Genomic DNA, 19,673 nt, shown 5'->3' with positions numbered 1-19,673 from the left:
CAGTTTAGCATGTTCGGAGGCGTAAACCTGAAGAGAGGGACAATCGCACTGCGATACATCGCAGTGTAAGGGGAGCTCCTTTCGTATCGCACAATGGCTCTAGATAAATTCAAGATGGGTCGGTCTTTTTTTTTCCAGTAAATTGATCGCTAATGTCACTTTTGCTATATCTGCACTCTCGAATGATTTGAAAGCTACTCAGTGAATATTTTTTTCTAATTAGCTTCATTCATATTGATATTGTTCGTGGAGGCTCATTACCGCCTCTTTAGAAAATAAAAGCACGCTTGATAATGGGTAAAACATCGTAATAGTGTGCTTCGTTTGGAAGGGTTGTCCAATTGCTCTTTCATATTGGTACTCTTCTACTGCACGCAGATTTATTATTGTCACGCTAAGAGTGACAACATTCGAACTACAGAACATGAGGGAACAGTTTCTTATGTGTACGCATACTCTTAACTTCGAGCGCTGGGAAATTGAAACACTGGGCGCACTTTGCACGTTCACTTGGGGCATGTACATTTCCGGCTCAACGCTCTCCTCCATTGTTCCAGTTACGGCTCCGAACTGCCGGACCTGTGCTACGCGACGCCGCCTCCCCTGAACCATACGGTAGAAGCGTGCGGCAAGGAGAGGATTCGCGATGCCCGCTACCTGCTCCTCCTCGGCAGCATGTTGCAGGGTGCTGGCGTCACGCCGCTTCACACTCTTGGCATGTCTTTCCTGGACGAGAACCTGCCCGCCAGGCTGACCTCCCTCTTCGTCGGTGGGCGACTCCATACTCCGCGCAATTTTTGTCATGCACTTTATCACCCGAAGGCTACACCGGGACGGGAACAAGGAAAGATTGAGGGGACTACACTGAAAAAAACCATTCTCAGTACTGGTCCTGAGCATCTTGGCTGTTCTGCGCCCAATCTTTCTCACTGGCTGTGCACCTTTTTGCTCATACTAAGTTTTGCTGGACTGGAGTGCACGTCCGGTATGGAACATGCGGCTCCAGACCGGTTGTGCTCCAGTCTCCTACGTACGCGCGGCCGGTCTGGAGTGCGAGTCCAGCACTCCAGCGCTGAACGCCGGCCGTGGTTGGAGCGGGGGTATAGTGCACTCTGGCGATCACTTCAGAGGATACTTAATAATGCCTGATCAGCCACGGAGGGCTAGCGTTTCATTGCGGCTGTGATTCAGCGTGATATATATACAGAGACAGAAGAGTGTCAGCGTCGACAGTTTCGACAATGTCCACGAGCATGCTGTCTTGTTGAGTGGAAGAGCTGCTGACGCCTTTTACTTAACGCATTAACACGCAGGGCAACGTTTACACATTGCTAACGAAATTAAAATGAGTCCAGGGAAGACACGTGATATCTGCATGCTATTCAGTATATTTTGCTTAATTTTGGAATTATCACGCGTCCTGCTTTCCAATGTTATCAGGCTCGCACCATTGCACTATTAGGGCTGATAAATGCGTTTTAATATATATATATAATATATATATATATATATATATATATATATATATATATATATATATATATATATATATATATATATATATATATATATATATATATATATATATATATATATATATATATTTAAAGGAAAGAGGTGTATACCTAAGGGCTCGTCTTTCCGTGTTTTTTGACACAATATAAATGAGATCTAACAGACAATAATGCCAAGGAGGGTATAGGAGAAGTTATTAGAACAAATGTAATGTAAATAAGAAGAAAGAAAAGTGGGTGAAAGAATAACCAGCCGTGAGCAGGAATGTATATATATATATATATATATATATATATATAAGGAAAGAAGTGTATACCTAAGGGCTCGTTTTCCGTGTTTTTAAACAATAATAATGAGATCTAACAGACAATAATGCCAAGGAAAGTATAGGGGAAGATATTAGACCAAATTTTAATGTAAATATGAAGAGAAAAGTGGGTGAAAAGATAACTTGCCATGGGCAGGATCCGAACCTGCGACCTTCGAATGACGCGTCCGATGCTCTACCACTGAGCTTCCACGACAGCTATCCCCCCAGCCACTTTATAGGGTTTATATGTGAATTAAGCGTGGGAGTGTCAGTCAGCGCCACCAGTAGCCATGGCGGCGAGTGTGGCACACTCTTTTGAGCCTGCTTGGCGTCACGTAGCACGTGAACTTGTTACGAGTGGGCAGCTGACCAATAGTCCCTCGTATACAACCTAATGACACCAAGTCTGCCAGTACGAGACCCTCGTTAATGAATTAAGGAAAGAAGTATGTACCTAAGGGCTCGTTTTCCGTGTTTTTACACAATAATAATGAGATCTAACAGGCAATAATGCCAAGGAAAGTATAGGGGAAGATATTAGACCAAATTGTAATGTAATATATATATATATATATATATATATATATATATATATATATATATATATATATATATATATATATATATATATATATATATATATATATATATATATATATATATATATATATATATAATGTGCCCAAGTATTGAGAATATTTGATTGATTAATTAATTAATTTATTTATTTATTTTATGGTGGCTACAGTTCGAAAGCTCGCAGTAGTATAGGCATTGTCTCTGCAATAGCATAAGCTTGAAAATTGTAGTGGATTTTTTTGTTAATCTCATTACTCGCTTATCCTCTCAGACCTCAATTCTTTATTTGCAGGAACGTACAGTGCGATGGCCGTGCTGGGACCAGCCTTTGGATTTCTCATTGCTGGATATTTTCTCTCGGTATTCGTCGATTTCAAGGACGTGAGCCAGTGAGTGAAGCCGCCACACTTTCTGTGCGTTACTGGCAGGCATTTTTATATAATAAATTATTACGATGCTCACGCGGGTAGAACGTACAAAGAGCATTTTTACCCAGGAAAATAAGTTCGGTGTTAATAGTATGTTGATAATAAAGTCGTCTCACTATGCCTGACATATGACGTCGTCGCCGATGTAGACATTACAAGTGCGCACGACAAGGTTTGCCGACGTATTCCTACAAGGCTATATCAAAACATGTAGCGTGTAAAAAATATAAAGGAATAGTGCCGTGAGCGTTCTTTTGCACATCGAATCCACTGTAGGTAGACGCAGTAGTAATGATGATAGCTGTATGGAACTTTAAAAAGTTCGTAGAGGCCAGGCCATGCCATGCCCACGTGGCCGAAGCTTTTCAGCCGATTACGTCCGCGACTAAACAAATGGTCGTGCTCCTGGACTCGGCAATGTTAACTGTCCGAAGGCAGCGTCGCCGTCAGTTCGGCTCATGACGTCAGTCCGTAGTGCCTGCCTATTGGTGCCGGCTTGTGTGCATCCGCCTTTGAGGAGGAAATGCCACTGACCTGTAAAGTTGTGCCCGACTGCTATACATCTGTGTAAGATGCATCTCGCATCAATGTTTTGCCGGTGTGCCATGAATATCGCGTACGTTTGGAAAAGTGCCTGTGTCACCCAGCGTTTGTTAAGTGATTATAGCGTCCATTTACAGCTTTGACTGCTCTCTAAACGTGCCGTACAGTCACACATTTAACGCGCTTCCCTCTTCCTTCTATGCAGCCTTGGTCTGACAACTCAGAGTTCGGTGTGGGTCGGTGCTTGGTGGGTTGGATTCTTGGTCGCGGCTGTGATGGGCGGCATCGTGAGCATACCCATGGCCGCTTTTCCAAAGCATCTGCCATGTAAGCACACGTCACGCCGTATGATGCGACGCCTTTCTATTGTACTCCTTAAAATGGCCCTCTAACACTTTTCACGACTTCGTAGATTTACATGTTTTTCTAGCTGGTTGCGTACAAAGACGTATTAAGAGATAATTGCCGCAAGAATGGCAGCGATAAGGCCACGCATTGCAAAGTTATTCAGCGTATAGAAATACCAAATACAATGAAATGGATGCTTACCCTCAGCTCTATTTTCGCGTGTTCACCTTACCACGTTTCCCTCGCCCTCTGACGTCGGAAGGCTGCCCAATGAAATGAACTGAAAACCCTACCGTACAGGAAGCTCGCATGAAATATTGCCTGTTACGTCCAGCGTATTAAGGACGCCGTTGCGATGGTGACAATGTGGTACTTGAAGAGGCAACGACATGTGCGAAACGAGTCAGCTCGCGGACGCTTCTATTATTTTTTGTAGCTTTACTGATCTTTTTTTTTTTTGCAATGATAAATATATATCAATGCGCTCACATTTTTTTCGTTTATTTTTTTTTTTTTTTGAAATAACGGCGCCCGGAGCGTCGCCAGTGCGTTTCCTTCAGCACATGACGTTCGGCGCATTCTTTGACCAGCCTTGCAGTTTTCAAGCTGGAAAAGTCGGAGAGCTTTATCCTCTGTCGCTTTGAGTGAAAAATCATGCTAATGAAGAAGTAAATGCAATAGTAATTCATATTTTGATGCAATGCCGCAATCACATTTACCGTTACATTTATCCAATCATATGACGGCAACCTTCCGGCGTCATTTCCGCTAGTAGTAGTTATGGCGAGCGCCACTACGAGTTAAGGCCAAACCTCATAAGCGCGAAAATGCACGCGACAGCGACAAGCGACGCGACGTAGATCGGCTTCGCGCGATCAGTCGCTAGCGCAGGCAAACCTCATTCACGCGACAGCTTCGGTGAGCGAATTCCACTGTTGCTGGCATGAGGCCGTCTACTCGCACCAAGAAAACCGCGTAGCGAGTGATATGCAATTTAAAAATAAGATATATTCTTGTGTAATGAAACGGAAAGTGTTTATTATTGCCTTGCAGCACTTTTTTATATGCACATGCGTAATAAACATTGCGTTATTTCTTATTGCGCATACGTGACTCGGGCAGGGTCACGTGCACCTATGTAGTCTTTGTCTTTTCCGGTATTTCGCTATTGGCTGCTTGAGCCCAGCACTTCCGGGCGATGAGCAACGGTTTCCAAATCTGGAGAACCGAGCGATCGCGCGAAAACGAGCACGCGACACGTCGCGCGAACGCCCTGTTTCGTCGCTCATAGCGTCGCTCGTCGCTGTCGCGTGCATTTTCGCGCTTATGAGGTTTGGCCCTTATGCAGTCGGCTGCGATGTTTTCAAACGTTAGAGGGCCTCTTTGACGGTTGGCCACGTTCAAATAGCCCGCCGCAATCATCGTGGCAATATTGTATGGATCCGTCATCATGCCCCTGCTAATAGAAACAATACCGCCAGCATATGAGTTTTCATCTAAGCTTCGTGGCGATGCATGTGGAACTTATGCCAGTAATGGCTGTAGGGCACCGTTGACCCGTCATCGTGACTAAAAGCGTTCGTGCGGCGTTCTAAAGTTTCTTTACGAACGCTCGTTCTGTCCAGAAATATGAGGAGTGGGAATAAATTCATGGTGGTAACTCGCAAGAGGTTCTTTTGTTTTCTGCAAATATGTCACGGCTCCTAGAGTCTTTATCCCTGGCCGTCTCATAAAACGGAGGTATTTAACGACTTTTAGTGAGAGGCTAAATGGCTGCTAAGACCCAATTGTTAAATTATTTATTTTAGGTTAACCTAATTCACTATTCGTGATAACAATATCTATTATCTGATAACTCAAAATCGAGATATTAATATCTATGATCTGATAACTTAAGAGTAATCAGTTGAACTAGCTAAGTACATGCGAAACGCGTCGTATTACAAGAGGACAATACTAGGTGTTTCTCCGAACGCTGCCGAAGAAGCAAACGCCTGTGCGGCAGACGGCAAAATCCTTGTCTTTGGGCTAGATTACTTACAGGAATAGACGCAATTTGCTCCAAGAGCCGAGATGAACAATTTCTAACTAAAATCATTGTACTTAATATATGCCGCCGATTTCAGCTTACACGTAGCCAGGAAGTTCTCTAGGCGTATATACCTCCAGCATGAATTATGATGATATCAGTACTAAAATAATAATGACCAAACTTTGCAAAAAAAGTACATTGACAGTGCATTAGGCTACTGCATTTATGTTTACGCATACATTGGCATTTGCTCGTTTGTTTGTTGGCTGCGAAAATGCACAGCGGGGTATTTTTCGCAGCCAAGTATTATGAGCAACATTTCAAGGGAGGCATTGACATTAACGAAATCATTTGCCGAGTGGATATGACTCGCCCGGTCATCGGTTAAACAGCGCGCACGTCCCACGTGACAAAGTTTCGTGACAAAGAAGGCGTATCAGCTCGTTCACACTTGCGACTATATCGCCGATCGCGCGACCAGGTTACTCGCAAAGCGACTGGTCCCAAATGGCCACTTCGTCACGCTTTGACTCAGACACTCTCTGGTCGATTTTTCAGTCGCATGACTGCAGCCGAATGCTCTGAACTAATCACACTCTCAAGAACAAGAGCTAGACGTCCGCTTACTTTAGAGGTGTACACTGACACGATTTCAAGACATCACAAAATACCTTTTTCATTTCCTTGATATGCCGTCGAAATGCTCTCTAAACACCTAATTAAGACAACACGTGCAAAATGTTTACTTGCATTTTAAAGTTTTCGACGCTTAGCATCTGCAAGTCAGCTACACTGCAATAGCAATCATTCTGACGAGTCAAGACAGTTGCCGAGCTCTGCGTTCTACAGACAGCCTAAATATAATTAATAACTGTCAGGGTCACCGGACGACCATTTGCTAATCGTTGTTTGCGTGAACCACGAGCAAATGCCAGATTAGGCACTAATACGCCGCCAGTTGCTGTCTCCCCGTGACGTCACGACACGTCACTGAGATGCCGCCCCCGCTAACTAAAACAGAAAGTTTTTTTTTTTTTTTCTGGGGTATCGATGGTAACATATACTCGATGCATATATCCAGGCACCACAATACTATCCCACTCACTCTCGACACCTGTACTTTTATTTGTAGGTACAATCAAAAAATTTTGAAAATTTGTGCCAGTACTTTTTTAATGACCAATGGCAAAGCCAGCGGACGTGAATTCTTTTCTGTGACGAATACAAGTCATGCGTGGGTGTGAATATCGGTCACCTTTAGTAACTTTTCGATTGCCAGTCGCTAACAGTCACGTGACCGGTGTGAATTCAGATGTGTGGATAAGCCTCACAAGCGCCTCCCATTGCACGACGTATACGCAGCGTACTACGAATGTCGGATGGTGCGCCGACTGCACTCCAGCAAGAGCGCCAATGAGAGCACCTACGGCCAGTACGTGAGTCAGCTGCCGCGCTCCATCATGGCGATCCTCATGAACGTTCCGTTCGTCTTGATCACGCTGGCATCGGTCACCGAAGGTGAGAGCGCATAAGTCAACATGCGAGAACGCGGCAAGGAAAAGGTAATGGTGGTAGGGGGCAGGCGTTCGGTGGTGTGCACTGTAGGGAATTAATTCAGCGAAAAAAAATTGCCGTGGTCAAACGCAGTCAAATTAAACTTGTCCTGCAATTGCAGCAACTACCCCCGAACAACTACCCCATTTCGCTTTGTGTTGCCGGCGCGGAAGTCGCGTGCCAGTACTTGATGCCTCGAGGAGCTCGTCGACATTAAAGAAGGATGCGTGGGAGATAACAAAGCGACACCACTGCCCATGTCCGTTGCTATGACGACGTACATGTGATGAGGAGCAGGAGGAAATCACCGTTGGCTTATACAGCTTGAAGGCCAAAAGCAGAAGCAAGATCAATTTGAAGGTCAAAAGCACAATTAGGATCGATTTCTCGGTTTGTAGAAGAGCAGTAGAACCATCGCTAATCACTACAGACCTTGACCACGTGCGTGCAAAAGAAGTTGGGTCAGGTAATTTTTCAGCTTGTTTTAGGGAAAGAAGAAAAGTGGGTTTTATGCGGTGTCGTAACTGTGCTCTTACGTGAGGACACCGCAACCGTTCAGCGCAAAGAAAAGGGCTAGAAATAAATGAAGATATCCCTGCGAAACAGCGACATCTGTCTTGAGAGTCTGAAAGCGGCCTTGTTGGTAGATCACCAGAAGCAATTTGTTCCAGCGCGAAATCGACACAATGACAAAAGATGAGAAGCGCTGTGTGTTTGTCTTCAGCTTGCCTTATTTTGTCTTTGTGTCTAGTTCGCGTCGTCTCCAGTTTCACCTGGTAAGTCGTTGGCCTAGCAATGACGGTGGTATTAGAGGACGCTCGGCGGGGTAGGTGGCTTCGATAAACTCCAGCAACGCAGGGAAGCAGCAGTGGCAGATAAGGTGAAAAAGCTAGCAGGTAAAGTTTCTCTGGGCTGCAAGTACAGTTAGTTTATAGCAGGCAATGCTATAAAATATATCTGATAGTCCGACGTTGTCATGATTTGACGTCTTGATGACTTTACGAGCCATATGTTCTTTGAGGCGTGATAGAACAGAAGCCAAGAAAAAAAAACTGATTGAGGCAGTCTTCGGTCTTGTGAATTAATAATTGTACAGTTGTATAGCGTTATCACTGATGCTCACGTATGTTCCATAACGTCCCGAATTCTTTTTTTTTTGTGTGTGCACAGTTTAGTTAGAACGTTCGAAATCACTGTGAATTACCATACATCCAGGCACGGCCTGCGCCGAAAGATGACGTGTGTTATCGCTTTAGCCGGTGAAACCTGGTCGCAGCAGTATATTAAAATCAAGTATGCGCATGTAGATACGAAGACACTTACAACACTCGCGTAGTACCAACCTCCAGAGACGTCAGAAATTCAGTTGCATGCACGAAGTGTCCCGAAAAAAGAAACAACTGTTGGGGTTGCATGTCCTAAAACCACAAGGCGCTTCTGAGTGACTGCATAGATGAGGGCTCCGGAAATTTCAAACGCCTGTGGTTCTTTACGTGCAGCTGAATCTTTCGTATTCATTCAGACACGGCCACCGCTTCCGATTCCGTGTTGTTCGGGTCAGCAGTCGAGCACGATAAGAATGAACAACCGTGGCTTGTGAACAAAGAAGCTTACGTTTAAGCAGTGTATATAATGGCACTAGAAGCTTGTTACGCTTTATGAACTCAGAAATGTATGACTGTTGCTGTTCATGTATACGCTCATCTTTATTCTTGCGAGGAGTTAGTAGTATAAAGTGATTTGGTAGATGAGTGTTTTCTCCTGAATCTCGTGAAGTTTATCGAACGCTTTGCTATTTTTTTCTTATTTTCTTTAGCAATGATCTGCACGGCCGTTGGTGCCTTTTCCGTGAAGTTCTTCGAGGCCGAATTTGCTATGACACCTTCCAGAACGGCCGCTACTCTGGGTAAGACGTTTCAGTGTTTCCTCTTCTACTTATTTGAAACAACATGGCTGGCCAATCTCCTAAGCGTCATCAGGTGTGATGTGCTCCAATTCTTTCGGCCGAAGCAGTAACATTAAAATAGCTATCGCCAGTTCAAAAGGATTGAACCAAAAATTATTGTTTACTATTTTGTTTTAGGGCTTTAAAACATCATGAAAACTCCTTTAAGAGTCGTGTTTTCATTGACGTCGCTTATGAGAAAAAGCGCACAACAGGTATACGCTATTGCATGCGTGAAAGGGAACTTAATTATCTAATCCGAAAGGCTATGGACAAATCACCGAGATTAGCTATAAATAATAATTGTTAATTATGATTGGCGTTTTAAGTCTTGAAACTGCAATACGATTATGCGGGACGCCGTGGTGAATTCAGGAAATTTCGACCAACTGAGGTCCTTTCATGTGCACCTACATCTAAATCCACGGATTTCAAACATTTCGCTTCCATCTAAGTGTGGCTGCCGTGGCCTGGATTCGATCACATTACCTCGAGGCAAGCAAACGTTGTTAATTAGGCTGCTTTTTTGTGCTCAATGCTGCGTGTGTGTTTTTCTCCTTTTTATTTTTTTCGCCGACCTTGGTCTATGCGCCGTCAAACATCCATGTCAACTGGTAAGGTTCCCTAACTTTAAGGTAAATTGTCGTTGCAGGCAGCATACTGATTCCGGCAGGCGTCGGCGGCACAGTGATCGGAGGTGGCCTGGTATCCAAGCTGGACTTGACCGTTCGCGCCATGCTGAAGATGTGCTGTGCCACGAGCATAATTCCCTGGCTCTGCATGTGGATATTCATTCTGCACTGTCCGAACCCACAGTACTTCCACGGGGAAATTTGGAGCAACAAGTCAGTGCCCTAGAATACTCAGCTCATAGGCGGCCTATACCGTAAACGAACACTGGTAGAACTTGTGCTGGTCGCCAGTCGCAGTAACCAGACGGTTTAAGAATTAGTCAATCTCCTTGTGTACAGATCTATTCTTTGTTTGTATACTGCCATGTATACGATATTCCACTGCCCTTTTCTTTTACTGTTATCACGCATTCGTTGACTGGCAGGCTTGAAGAAGGAAAGGTGGCGTATAACAACAGCACATCAGCCATAAAATTAATATACAGACGCATCTGCCAGATTTCTGGCCAATAAAAAAAAGAGCGCTCGCGAACTGAAACTTGCTTAATTCAACCCTTATGACATCTTCGATTGGTCTCTTTTGACTCAAAGGAGTACTGATCTGGTCTTGCTCGCACTCTGAGGTCAAGCATAAACGCATGAACCGAACGTGAAACTCGTTGTCAGAGGAAAGCCGCTAGTGAAGAAACTACGTGATTGCAGCAAAAATGCTATTTCCGGTCAAAGCCATGCCGAAGCCTAGCTGGAGCACCCCACACTGTCATGACAGAATGTGGCCGCTTCGATGCAAGGAGAGAATGTTCAACTAGGCCAGGAGTTAGTCACCTTTTGAGGGGCTGAGTTGATTGAAGGCGACACCATGGTAAAGGGGGGGGGGGGGGGGGGGTTAGAGAATTTTGCAGGTGAAAATTCCGCGCATGCCACAAGATTTCAATTACAAACATCAGTCACAAGCTAAAAACAAGAAAGCTCTTTCAGCGCGATTTTTGGAGCTGAACATTCTTAGCCAACTCACAAATACCTACATTCAGGTTGCTCATCGAAAGACGCAGACTTATGTGAGGCCCTTCATCGGTTAGTCGGAAACACAAGTTTGATTGATGAACCTAATTGTCGAGAAAATTTGATCGCAGAATTGTGTACTGCCGTGCACTGTTATTATGGCTGCAGCTTGTTACTTCAGTGTTAAAAACATTGACTCTGGGAGGCAAGCGTAAAAGCTCAGTGTTTTTCGCATCAAATGTGTCTTTCGAGTTCATCATCTGTTTGCAGATCAGACACTTCCGATGGGTACGCATTCTCACTTTAGAAAAATTCTGAAAGAATCGGGTGCTACTGGGTTTTTCTTGAAAATCAGAGAACCCAACTTTGAACTTAATCTATAAATCTCGTTATGTCTGACATAGTTTTTCTGTGAGATGTATGTAGTGCGCTCGTGTCTTCCCCAACTCTTTGCAGCAAGGTGACAATGATTAGGCTTGCCTGCTTTTGAAAACCGTCAAGTTGCAGCTCAATAGCTTTAACGTTTGCAAGAATGTCGGGCACGGGTTTCCATTTCTTTTTTTGCGCGAAGGTCGTTCTTTGACTTATTATTTTCACCAAAGATCTTTCATTCCCCCCCCCCCTGTTTGTTTCTGTGTGGTGCCAAGAAAATAATACAAAGGGGAAGTGAGGACGTTATCTGGTTAAGTGTGAAGATAGGGTAATTTGTGAACTGGGAGTGATCTTCCTTTGTTTCTATCTAACTCCCCTTTGAGGTCAAAACTGCCATGTCGACTTTCAGAAAGGTACAAACGCAGGGGGGTCAAGTGGAAAGGGGTAACCGTCGCCAAGTAACGGTGACAAAAACTCCTTCGTTTATTTTCTACTTCAGTAAAATAAAAGAGGGGGGGGTGTCGTTATGACTAGGGCTGCAGGTTGCCGACCGCTGAACTACACGAACTGCTGGTGACAGGCAGGACTGAAGTCGTTACTGTTGTCGTCTCTTTCGCCGCTGCAGCGTCTGAGTGAGTCGACAAAGGGAATGGTGTGAACTCGGCGTTCAATCACGCTCTTTTTGACACGTTCACAAAATGTCACATGTGAAAACCAGACGACGCGATCATTGGATGTGACGCCACCGTGATGGCAGTGCTGTTTGTGATCACGTGACACCGGAAGCGCTCGCACTTCCATGTCCGAACGGCTGAGAGCAGCTGAGAGCACTCGACGGAGGAGCAGAGCAATCGAAAAGTACCAGCCGAACGCTATATATATGCGTGCGCTGTCTTTTAACAAGCCGAACAAGATGCCGTTCGCGATAGCGCCCCGGAGAGTTGCGAAACTACCAGCCAAAGATGTCATTAACTGGTCCCGCATTCACGCGTAGTGGTTCTTGAGATAGAGAAAGGAAGAGAAAAGTGAGCCCCGTTATTGTCTGCTTCAGTGAGCGACACCACCACAGGGCTCACAAGGGATGGGGGTGAGTAGGGATAAAAAAGGTAGAAGTAAAGGTAAAGAAAAGAGGAAGAAGAAGCAACAACAAACTGAGGGGATAGGAGAGACAGGAAAGACGGAAGCACGGTCACTGGAGTCCGAGGACGGGGTACACTTGCGAGAGATGTTGTCGGCGTCTGTAGATGGCGTAGAGCAGGTCCAGTAAGTCAGAGCTTCACTGTCGTCGAAGGCCGTCGGCGGCAGGAGGTGACGTAGGGCGAGCCCAGTCGGCCAGAGCTACGGTGACGCCGAAGGTCGCAAGCGCGCGGAGCACGCGGGCGCACAACCGGTCGGCACGGAATCCAGCGAGCGACCAACCCCTCGCATTCACGCTAAATTATGGCGCTATAGCGTCCTTGGTATTTAGTGCAACTCGGAGTATGATGAAACAAAAGTAGGTGCAGAAGGGAAGACAAGATTCTATGCAGGCTGAGCGCTAACATTCAAACAGTTTATTATTCCACTACTACAATGGCATGCATGTAATACGCCGAACAACGGGACCTGCATTATTAACAAGCAATGAAAAGCTAAAGCATGTTAGCATATGTTTCTCACTATTCAACTTACATGCACGGCAAGTTTAAAAAAAAGTCCATTATTTGCGTGGTAGAGCTATAGCTGGTAAGCTCACGCGACACGTTTCAATGTGTGACAGCGGCGTGGGTGTTCTACTTCACCAATTCACAGTATTACGCTGTTTGTTTCGTCGCTGAGCGGTCACGCGTTGCTACAGTTCTGAAAAGCCATCTGTAGCATGGGAAGTTGCGTTGGCGAGTATGTTGGCGGGTGCCTTACGTCGCGAACGCCACTGTTTCGCTGAGAAAGCTTTGTGCTCGCGCGCAGCCGCAGCGTCGACTTCACCAGTGAGTGCAACGAGAACTGCCACTGCGAGACGACGCTGCTGGACCCCGTATGCTCTGTCGAGAACGTCGTCTACGCGTCGCCTTGCTACGCCGGCTGCGTCGCCAAAGAGATCATGCCGCACCCGTACGACCCATCTGGGGTAAGTATACGCCGCTTCGAATTCGACAGCGTTGTCTGAATGCCAGTATGAACCAACCGTAAATACGAAAAAAAAAACTCCCAAGCATTTCCCCGAGGGTGAACATGGTTAAGTGCGAATGCACGGGGTGATGCTATGAGGGGGAGTAAAGTTAAAATCCGTTGGCGACGCTGATATCGGTGTCAGTAACGCGCCTTATATCCAGATGGTAGCGTTGCCTCCGGGACATTCATCGCACGACCCGCTCTCGACGGGAGACTGAGAGAGAAGGCGGGCGCGTGAGAAAGAGGGGTGCGCGCGCAGCTGCAGCGAGCGAGGAGAGCGGAGGAGCGAGCGAAGGGGGAGGGGGACTATCAGCGTCGCGTCCATGGCTTATTCGGTAGAGCGTCGCGCTGCGGCCCGCCAAGTCCTCTTTCTTTTAAAGATAGAGAGAAGACTGCGGACGCCGCCGACGGCGGTGGATGGTTTGGGGTCGCTTATAAAGTGTATTCACACTTACAAATTGAGTACGCGGATTTCAATGGAGAATGATGTAACTCGGTCATTCCATCCCAGGGTTCCAGACATGGTGGCGGCGCTCGCGCATAGCAGATTTTGCTGATAAAATTTATATTTTTTTTGTATACTCTACGGGGTATTCCGGTGAAACGCTTTTGCTTGAACAAAGTTTTCGAGATCGTGCCACCCCCTCAAACTTCCCCTTGCTCGTGTTAAACTGTGCGTAATCAAAAAAATGCGTGTAAAATCAATTTATGCGTATTTAACAATTGTGAAGATTTGGCGTGTAGCTGCCTGTATACGTATATTCAAAACAAAATTATTCATCGTTTGTGATTTTTTTTCGACTAACCCGAACTTCCCCCAGGCAATCTTAATATATTAATATGGTTTTCAGGAAAGTTTATTTTTGTATGAAAATGTTTCGGGCTGCAACGGACTTCAAACGTTCCTGATAAAATAATGAAATCAGAAAAAAATGTGATTCGTGGCATATTTGACCGTAGTTTTCGTACTGACGTGGTCCGAGTAAAAATTCTGAGGATGTGTTGATATATCTCTTCATTTCTAAGAATTGAAGAAAGACTAATCAAACCTTTTTTTTTTGTTCTTAAGATTAAAATATTTTTTTTTTCAAGTTGGCCCTCCAAACGCATCATACATTTCTTTTGTTGCCATTTCGCCGCAAAGCACGTGGTCACCCTTGCTGCTAACGCTCTGGCAGGTTGGGTTTTATGGCGCGAAAGCAGCAATGGCTATGCTCGTGAAATAAGGCGGCAAGATGCAAGATGTATCTCAGCAGTTCATGAGTGCTCGAAAGTCATTCCGTCTTAGTGTGAAGGCTATGAGTAATCGATTTGCTTTACAATGGCAGCTTTCTTGGTGGACCCGATGGGAGTTATGGACGCCGGACGACAGCGTACGGTATACCACTGGCACATAGTGCTACAGGGCTGTCTGCACAACTAGTATACACAAAGAAAAGTATACAATGTATATATTGTGCGTTACTTTCGGTATTTGCATAGTAAAGATCCATGTCCTTACTGCACTGTACAGTTTCATCAGTCACATGCCTCTAAAACAGTTGCATTGTTAAACTTTCAGCTCTGTCTTTTTCTCCCAGCCGCCCACTCTATGTCTTCAATTGTTTGCACTATTTTAAAAAAAAACGTGGTTGACGACGGCTGCAACCAAGGTTAATTAGTAATTCTGGTTTATATAAGGGGACACTTGACATGTTTGTCGAGCCTGCATAGGGCTGACGTGTGGTTGAAAAAAAAAACATTTGCAACACAGGGTTCTTTTTATTTGTTGAGCAAAGGTACTATAAGGGCTCTAAACTTGTCAGGATGACAAGTACAATGTAACTGTTGCTTAAATTGAAAAACATTCAATTTGCGCAGTGAACCACGATCAATCACCATCACCACGATGCGTTATGGTGCTCAGTGGGCATAGTACGCATCAGGTGAAACGAAGTCTTTGAACAATGGTCGTTACATGTAATGGGCTTCACAGATCTTTCTGCGGCCTCTTGCGTTCCACCTCGCAGGACCTCCAAGTGTACAAGAACTGCTCTTGCGTGCCGACACCGCTTGGAGCTCCAATGAACGAAACAGTCTACGACTTCGATGCGAAGCGTGAGAAGTGCTCGACCAACTGCAACCTCCTGGTTACCTACATGGTCGCCATATTCATCTGCGTCTTTTTCAGTTTCTTCAGCGCTGCTCCTATCATCACCATGATGATGCGGTGAGCAGTGGCTTCCGATACTGACAATGCTCCGCGCAGATGAGCCGCAATCCACATACCAGATGTCCCGAACACCAAATCCACAGATCACGTTTCACTCGACACCGATGATAGAAGACGCCCAGCTGCTCCTTTCTACCCATAAATAATAGACTGAGTAGCGTGCTTTCGGTGCTTCTTCGTTACGTGATACGCGGTTCACAGCAGCATCTACTGCTGTACAATGTTCTACGGATCGACATCATGCTGACGTCACCTCCTATCGCGCTTCATTACAAGCGAAGTTCAAAAGATGAAGTCTGACCCGTGCGACCTCTTCCTAACAAGCAGTAATTTAAATAGCCATCTATACTGTAGTTGGAACTTGTGCCCCTAGGTATACGCACTTTCTGTACAGGAGTATTGCGATTATCATGATAAAGTAGACGAATTCGACGACAATATCAAACGTCATGTAACTTACGTCGTTTAGGGTCCTTGTTAATACACTTCATCGAGTTTTGTTGTTCCTACATGCCTAGATCGATTTACGTATAGTGCTGGCTAACGCACTACTATTGAGTCGGCTTATGCTAGCCGCTTCCTGTTAGAATAGCAACATGGTTTTCATTCAATTTCAATACAATTACAATCTGCTACTAAGATTTCTTCCCGTAGTGATGTATCTTCTTTATTACTAAAGTTTTAAAAATTCTTCAGTCGTGTTAGTAGTTTTGTCGAAAGAAAATGAAGGCTCTGCGAATTTGATTATCTCACTGTCAATGCTTTACGCCAACTTTTGAGCAGAACATTCAGGTCGCTGTAATTACCAATCGTTGTAAACCTTACGCGCCCCTGGTTAATCTCTGCGTCATAAGATGTCACTGCCAACCTCGTTGTTCCCGTACAGCACTATTCCGGTTAACTGTAACACGCAAGCGTAAATTATACAAACGGGCCAAAACTTTCCTGCAGTTTTCCTATTTGTACGGCTATTGAGCATGACTTTTCTTTTACGTGCATTGAAAATGCAATATAATCAATATTAAATTAGCGATACGATACTATATGTGGGTGTTATATCAGGCTGAATAACTAGCAAGAGACGCGCGTACAGCGATATCAATTCAACGTTGTTCACGATTGCCTCTTCGTTTCCTCCCCGTCAGCTGCGTCGAGGAGAAGGAACGAGCTGTGGGACTCGCTGTCAAGTGGGTCAGCGTCCGCCTCTTTGGTGCGTACACGAAGCGGTTATGTTTGCAAAACACACTCGTGTATATTCTGCAAGGAGGTGACGCAGCGTTACTTCGCTGCCTGTGAACTGCTGCGCAAATAAGATCTTTATATTCGGTCGCATGTCAGCCTCTCACTGTAATAACTGTAAGCAATGACTTGATTATCCCTACTTTTTTTCAAGGGGCAGGCAAAGGTCTGGAGACTGAACTTTTTACACGTTCACGAACTGTAGCAAAGCCCGCGTCCTCACGTCGGCCACGGGCTCTGAGGTCAGCCGTTTTCCTGGGAACTGTCTCTTCATACGTAAGCAGTCGCTATCATGAAGGGCAGGTTCCCCCCGATTGTCGGCCAATGCGTTTTCGTAGGGATGGAAAAGTTTCTAGACCGGACAGCTAAATAGTTATTATGAATGACATTTAGCATAATGTAATTAAAAATGAGGCGTCTTGTGAAGGCTGCAGTTAAAATAAAAAAAAGGTCAGGCCTGCTCAGAGCACGCGATACAGTAACAGGGAATGCTGAAACAGCGGTCCAGCTTTTGCTGGCGTGACGAGGTATAACTTAACGGACTATTCGCTGGAAATTCAAGACTAGGAACATAAAGCCGATGCGCTTCCATGTGGGTAGTTGAGAGAGCAAGCCCTAGTGCGTAGTGCTTTACAGTTTTCCAAAGGCAAAATCGCAGTGAAAGTGTCATCGAAGTGATGTCATGCTCACAGAAGACTGGGTTTGAGTTTTTATTTTCCTTCACAGTTTAAGGCGTCTCGTACTGTGTGGTAATTTGTGTCGGGCAATGCCAATATCGTGCCTAAAATTTAACATTTGAATAACTTGAGCCAAAACAGTACGTTATAATGGCTTCAGGTGTCTTGACACAGCATGTGACGTGACGCGTGACGTTGGTTACGTCTTATATCGGCACACTTTATGCTTTCATCAGATCAGGCAATTTGGGTCCAATGTGATAGCACTGTAGACCGCGATTTACGGCTGTTGATGTACAATTACAGAAAGCGGAAAAAAAGCAGTTGTTACAGAGTCCTAGAAATGTCTCGTCTCTTCAGAGTGCTACCGTATGTACAAGTACGCGATGCCAACCCCGCTCAAGACGCAGCAATACTTACACCGCGTCAGCGCAAACGTTATCCGAGTCACTCAATCTTCCAACACACGTGTCATTGCAGGCAACATACCGGCACCGTTGTTGCTGGGCTCTGTGATCGACCGCAGCTGTCTGCTGTGGCAGGAGGCGTGCCAAAAGCGCGGTGCCTGTCTCCTCTACAACAACGAGCATCTGGCGCTCAGTATGCTCGAGTTCCTGGTGCCCGTCAAGACCTTGTCCATTATGCTGTTTTGCGCCGCTCTCATTACGGTGCCCGATGACGAATAAATCGAATGACTTTCTCGAGAGTTTCCGAATCGCTCGCCATTTGCAAACTGCGTTGTGCTGGCCTATACCGTATTTACCCGTGTACTTCTAGCAATGGTTAATATTGGGTATTGTTACCCAAAATAATCTACGTCTAGAATTTGTAAACGTTGGATATATGCTGGCTAAGTTATTGTGAAGGCCGGTAAATCTTGTAAAAAAATAAGGGCTTGCGTTGGCCCTATGGTAACTAAGTAATTCTGAGTGTTGGTTAGCACTGGGTAACATCGGCTACTCGTGAATATATGCGCTGAACTACTAACAGTGCTGTCGTGTTATCGGGTTAGCCTAGCCGTCCCACAGGACGCACTAAGGAGGAAGAAAGATGCATGACCTACTACACTCCTGACCTGCCCAGAGAGCACCTCTTCCAGCGCCCACGTTCTAGTTCATACCTTCTGCCGCTAGGGCCGTCACCTACGAGCGGCGTGGCGCTAGGCAGCACCTGTTCGCTGTCGTCTACTTCAGCCATCGCTGTGGCAGTGCAAATCGTTCTTATTGTGCATGAATTGTGTATGAATGTGTAAAATATGGCAAATAAAGCGATATGATTCCTCGTCAGAGTTGGCTGCATTCGTGTGGACGTTTGAAGCAGAAATAGAACCGTAAAAAAAGCACACAAAGGGTCACAGTGGCAAGCAGACGGGAACTTTTCTACAAATGAAGGAAAATTTATTATGAAAATATTTCTTGAATGAAAACGTAGTCCAACGAGATAAAAAAACTATTGTTAGGCATTCATTGTTCACACTGAATCACGATGGTTCCAGACGATACGCATACACAAATTGCAGAAGATACGCAGAAACACAGTAGGTCGTGTGCAGAAACTTGCAGACGGCAGATAGCTGCAGTAGTCAGCTCTAATAGTGGCCGCGTGCAGTTTTTTTTTTTTTAGATGAGCTGACACCTCAAATGTAAGTATGGTGTATTGCTGCGTGCCATATTGCAAATCGGAACAAGGCAAACAAAGTAAAGTAAGTTTTCACGAGTTTCCTGCCACAGACATACGGGAAGAATGGATCGAGGCAATTGGAAGAAAAGGTGAGTCTTGTGTTTTTGAGAGTCGTTTCAATTCAGAACGAGTTGCAAGCTAGCAAGAAGCACCAGGGTGCTTTAGTAAACTTTATTTCCGTGTGTTATGCTAATTCACTGAGCTAAAAAACATGAAAGCTTTTTTAAAGTACCGCGGCTAATATGGCAGGCTCCACAAATAGTGCCAAGAAATTTAAATATAGCACACAAGAAAAAAGTAAATATACGAAATCTGTAAATTATGTAAAAATGCGTAGCGGTGGGTTGCGAGGGGTTCGAGCACCCTTCCCGAAGGCTGCCTCAACAAATGCCGCCGAAATCCATAAAAAAATTAATGATATGAAATATTTACGTGCTGCCTCCACAGTTTGTCT

General features: G+C 45.1%; 1 protein-coding gene across 3 annotated transcripts in view; it reads left to right on the top strand.

The window, feature by feature from the left end:
* Positions 1-18,245, top strand: part of LOC142776003 (solute carrier organic anion transporter family member 4A1-like) — an 80,527-nt gene extending 62,282 nt beyond the window's left edge. Inside the window, exons 3-12 of one of the 3 annotated variants that reach the window (XM_075878704.1) lie at positions 558-769; positions 2,697-2,793; positions 3,581-3,702; positions 7,118-7,273; positions 9,126-9,215; positions 9,907-10,099; positions 13,208-13,367; positions 15,421-15,620; positions 16,769-16,833; positions 18,020-18,245. In XM_075878704.1, coding sequence (XP_075734819.1) covers positions 558-769; positions 2,697-2,793; positions 3,581-3,702; positions 7,118-7,273; positions 9,126-9,215; positions 9,907-10,099; positions 13,208-13,367; positions 15,421-15,620; positions 16,769-16,833; positions 18,020-18,225 — 1,501 coding nt within the window. In that variant the 3' untranslated portion in view covers positions 18,226-18,245. The remainder of the gene's footprint in view (positions 1-557; positions 770-2,696; positions 2,794-3,580; positions 3,703-7,117; positions 7,274-9,125; positions 9,216-9,906; positions 10,100-13,207; positions 13,368-15,420; positions 15,621-16,768; positions 16,834-18,019) is intronic. The other 2 variants (XM_075878708.1, XM_075878715.1) reach the window with 2 other exon arrangements.
* The last annotated feature ends 1,428 nt before the right edge of the window (positions 18,246-19,673 follow it).

Source organism: Rhipicephalus microplus, chromosome 2 (genome assembly GCF_043290135.1).
Source record: "Rhipicephalus microplus isolate Deutch F79 chromosome 2, USDA_Rmic, whole genome shotgun sequence".
NCBI classification, from domain to species: Eukaryota; Metazoa; Arthropoda; class Arachnida; order Ixodida; family Ixodidae; genus Rhipicephalus; species Rhipicephalus microplus.
The sequence above is the reverse complement of the archived record's forward strand: the minus strand, read 5'-3'. Positions and strand labels throughout refer to the sequence as shown.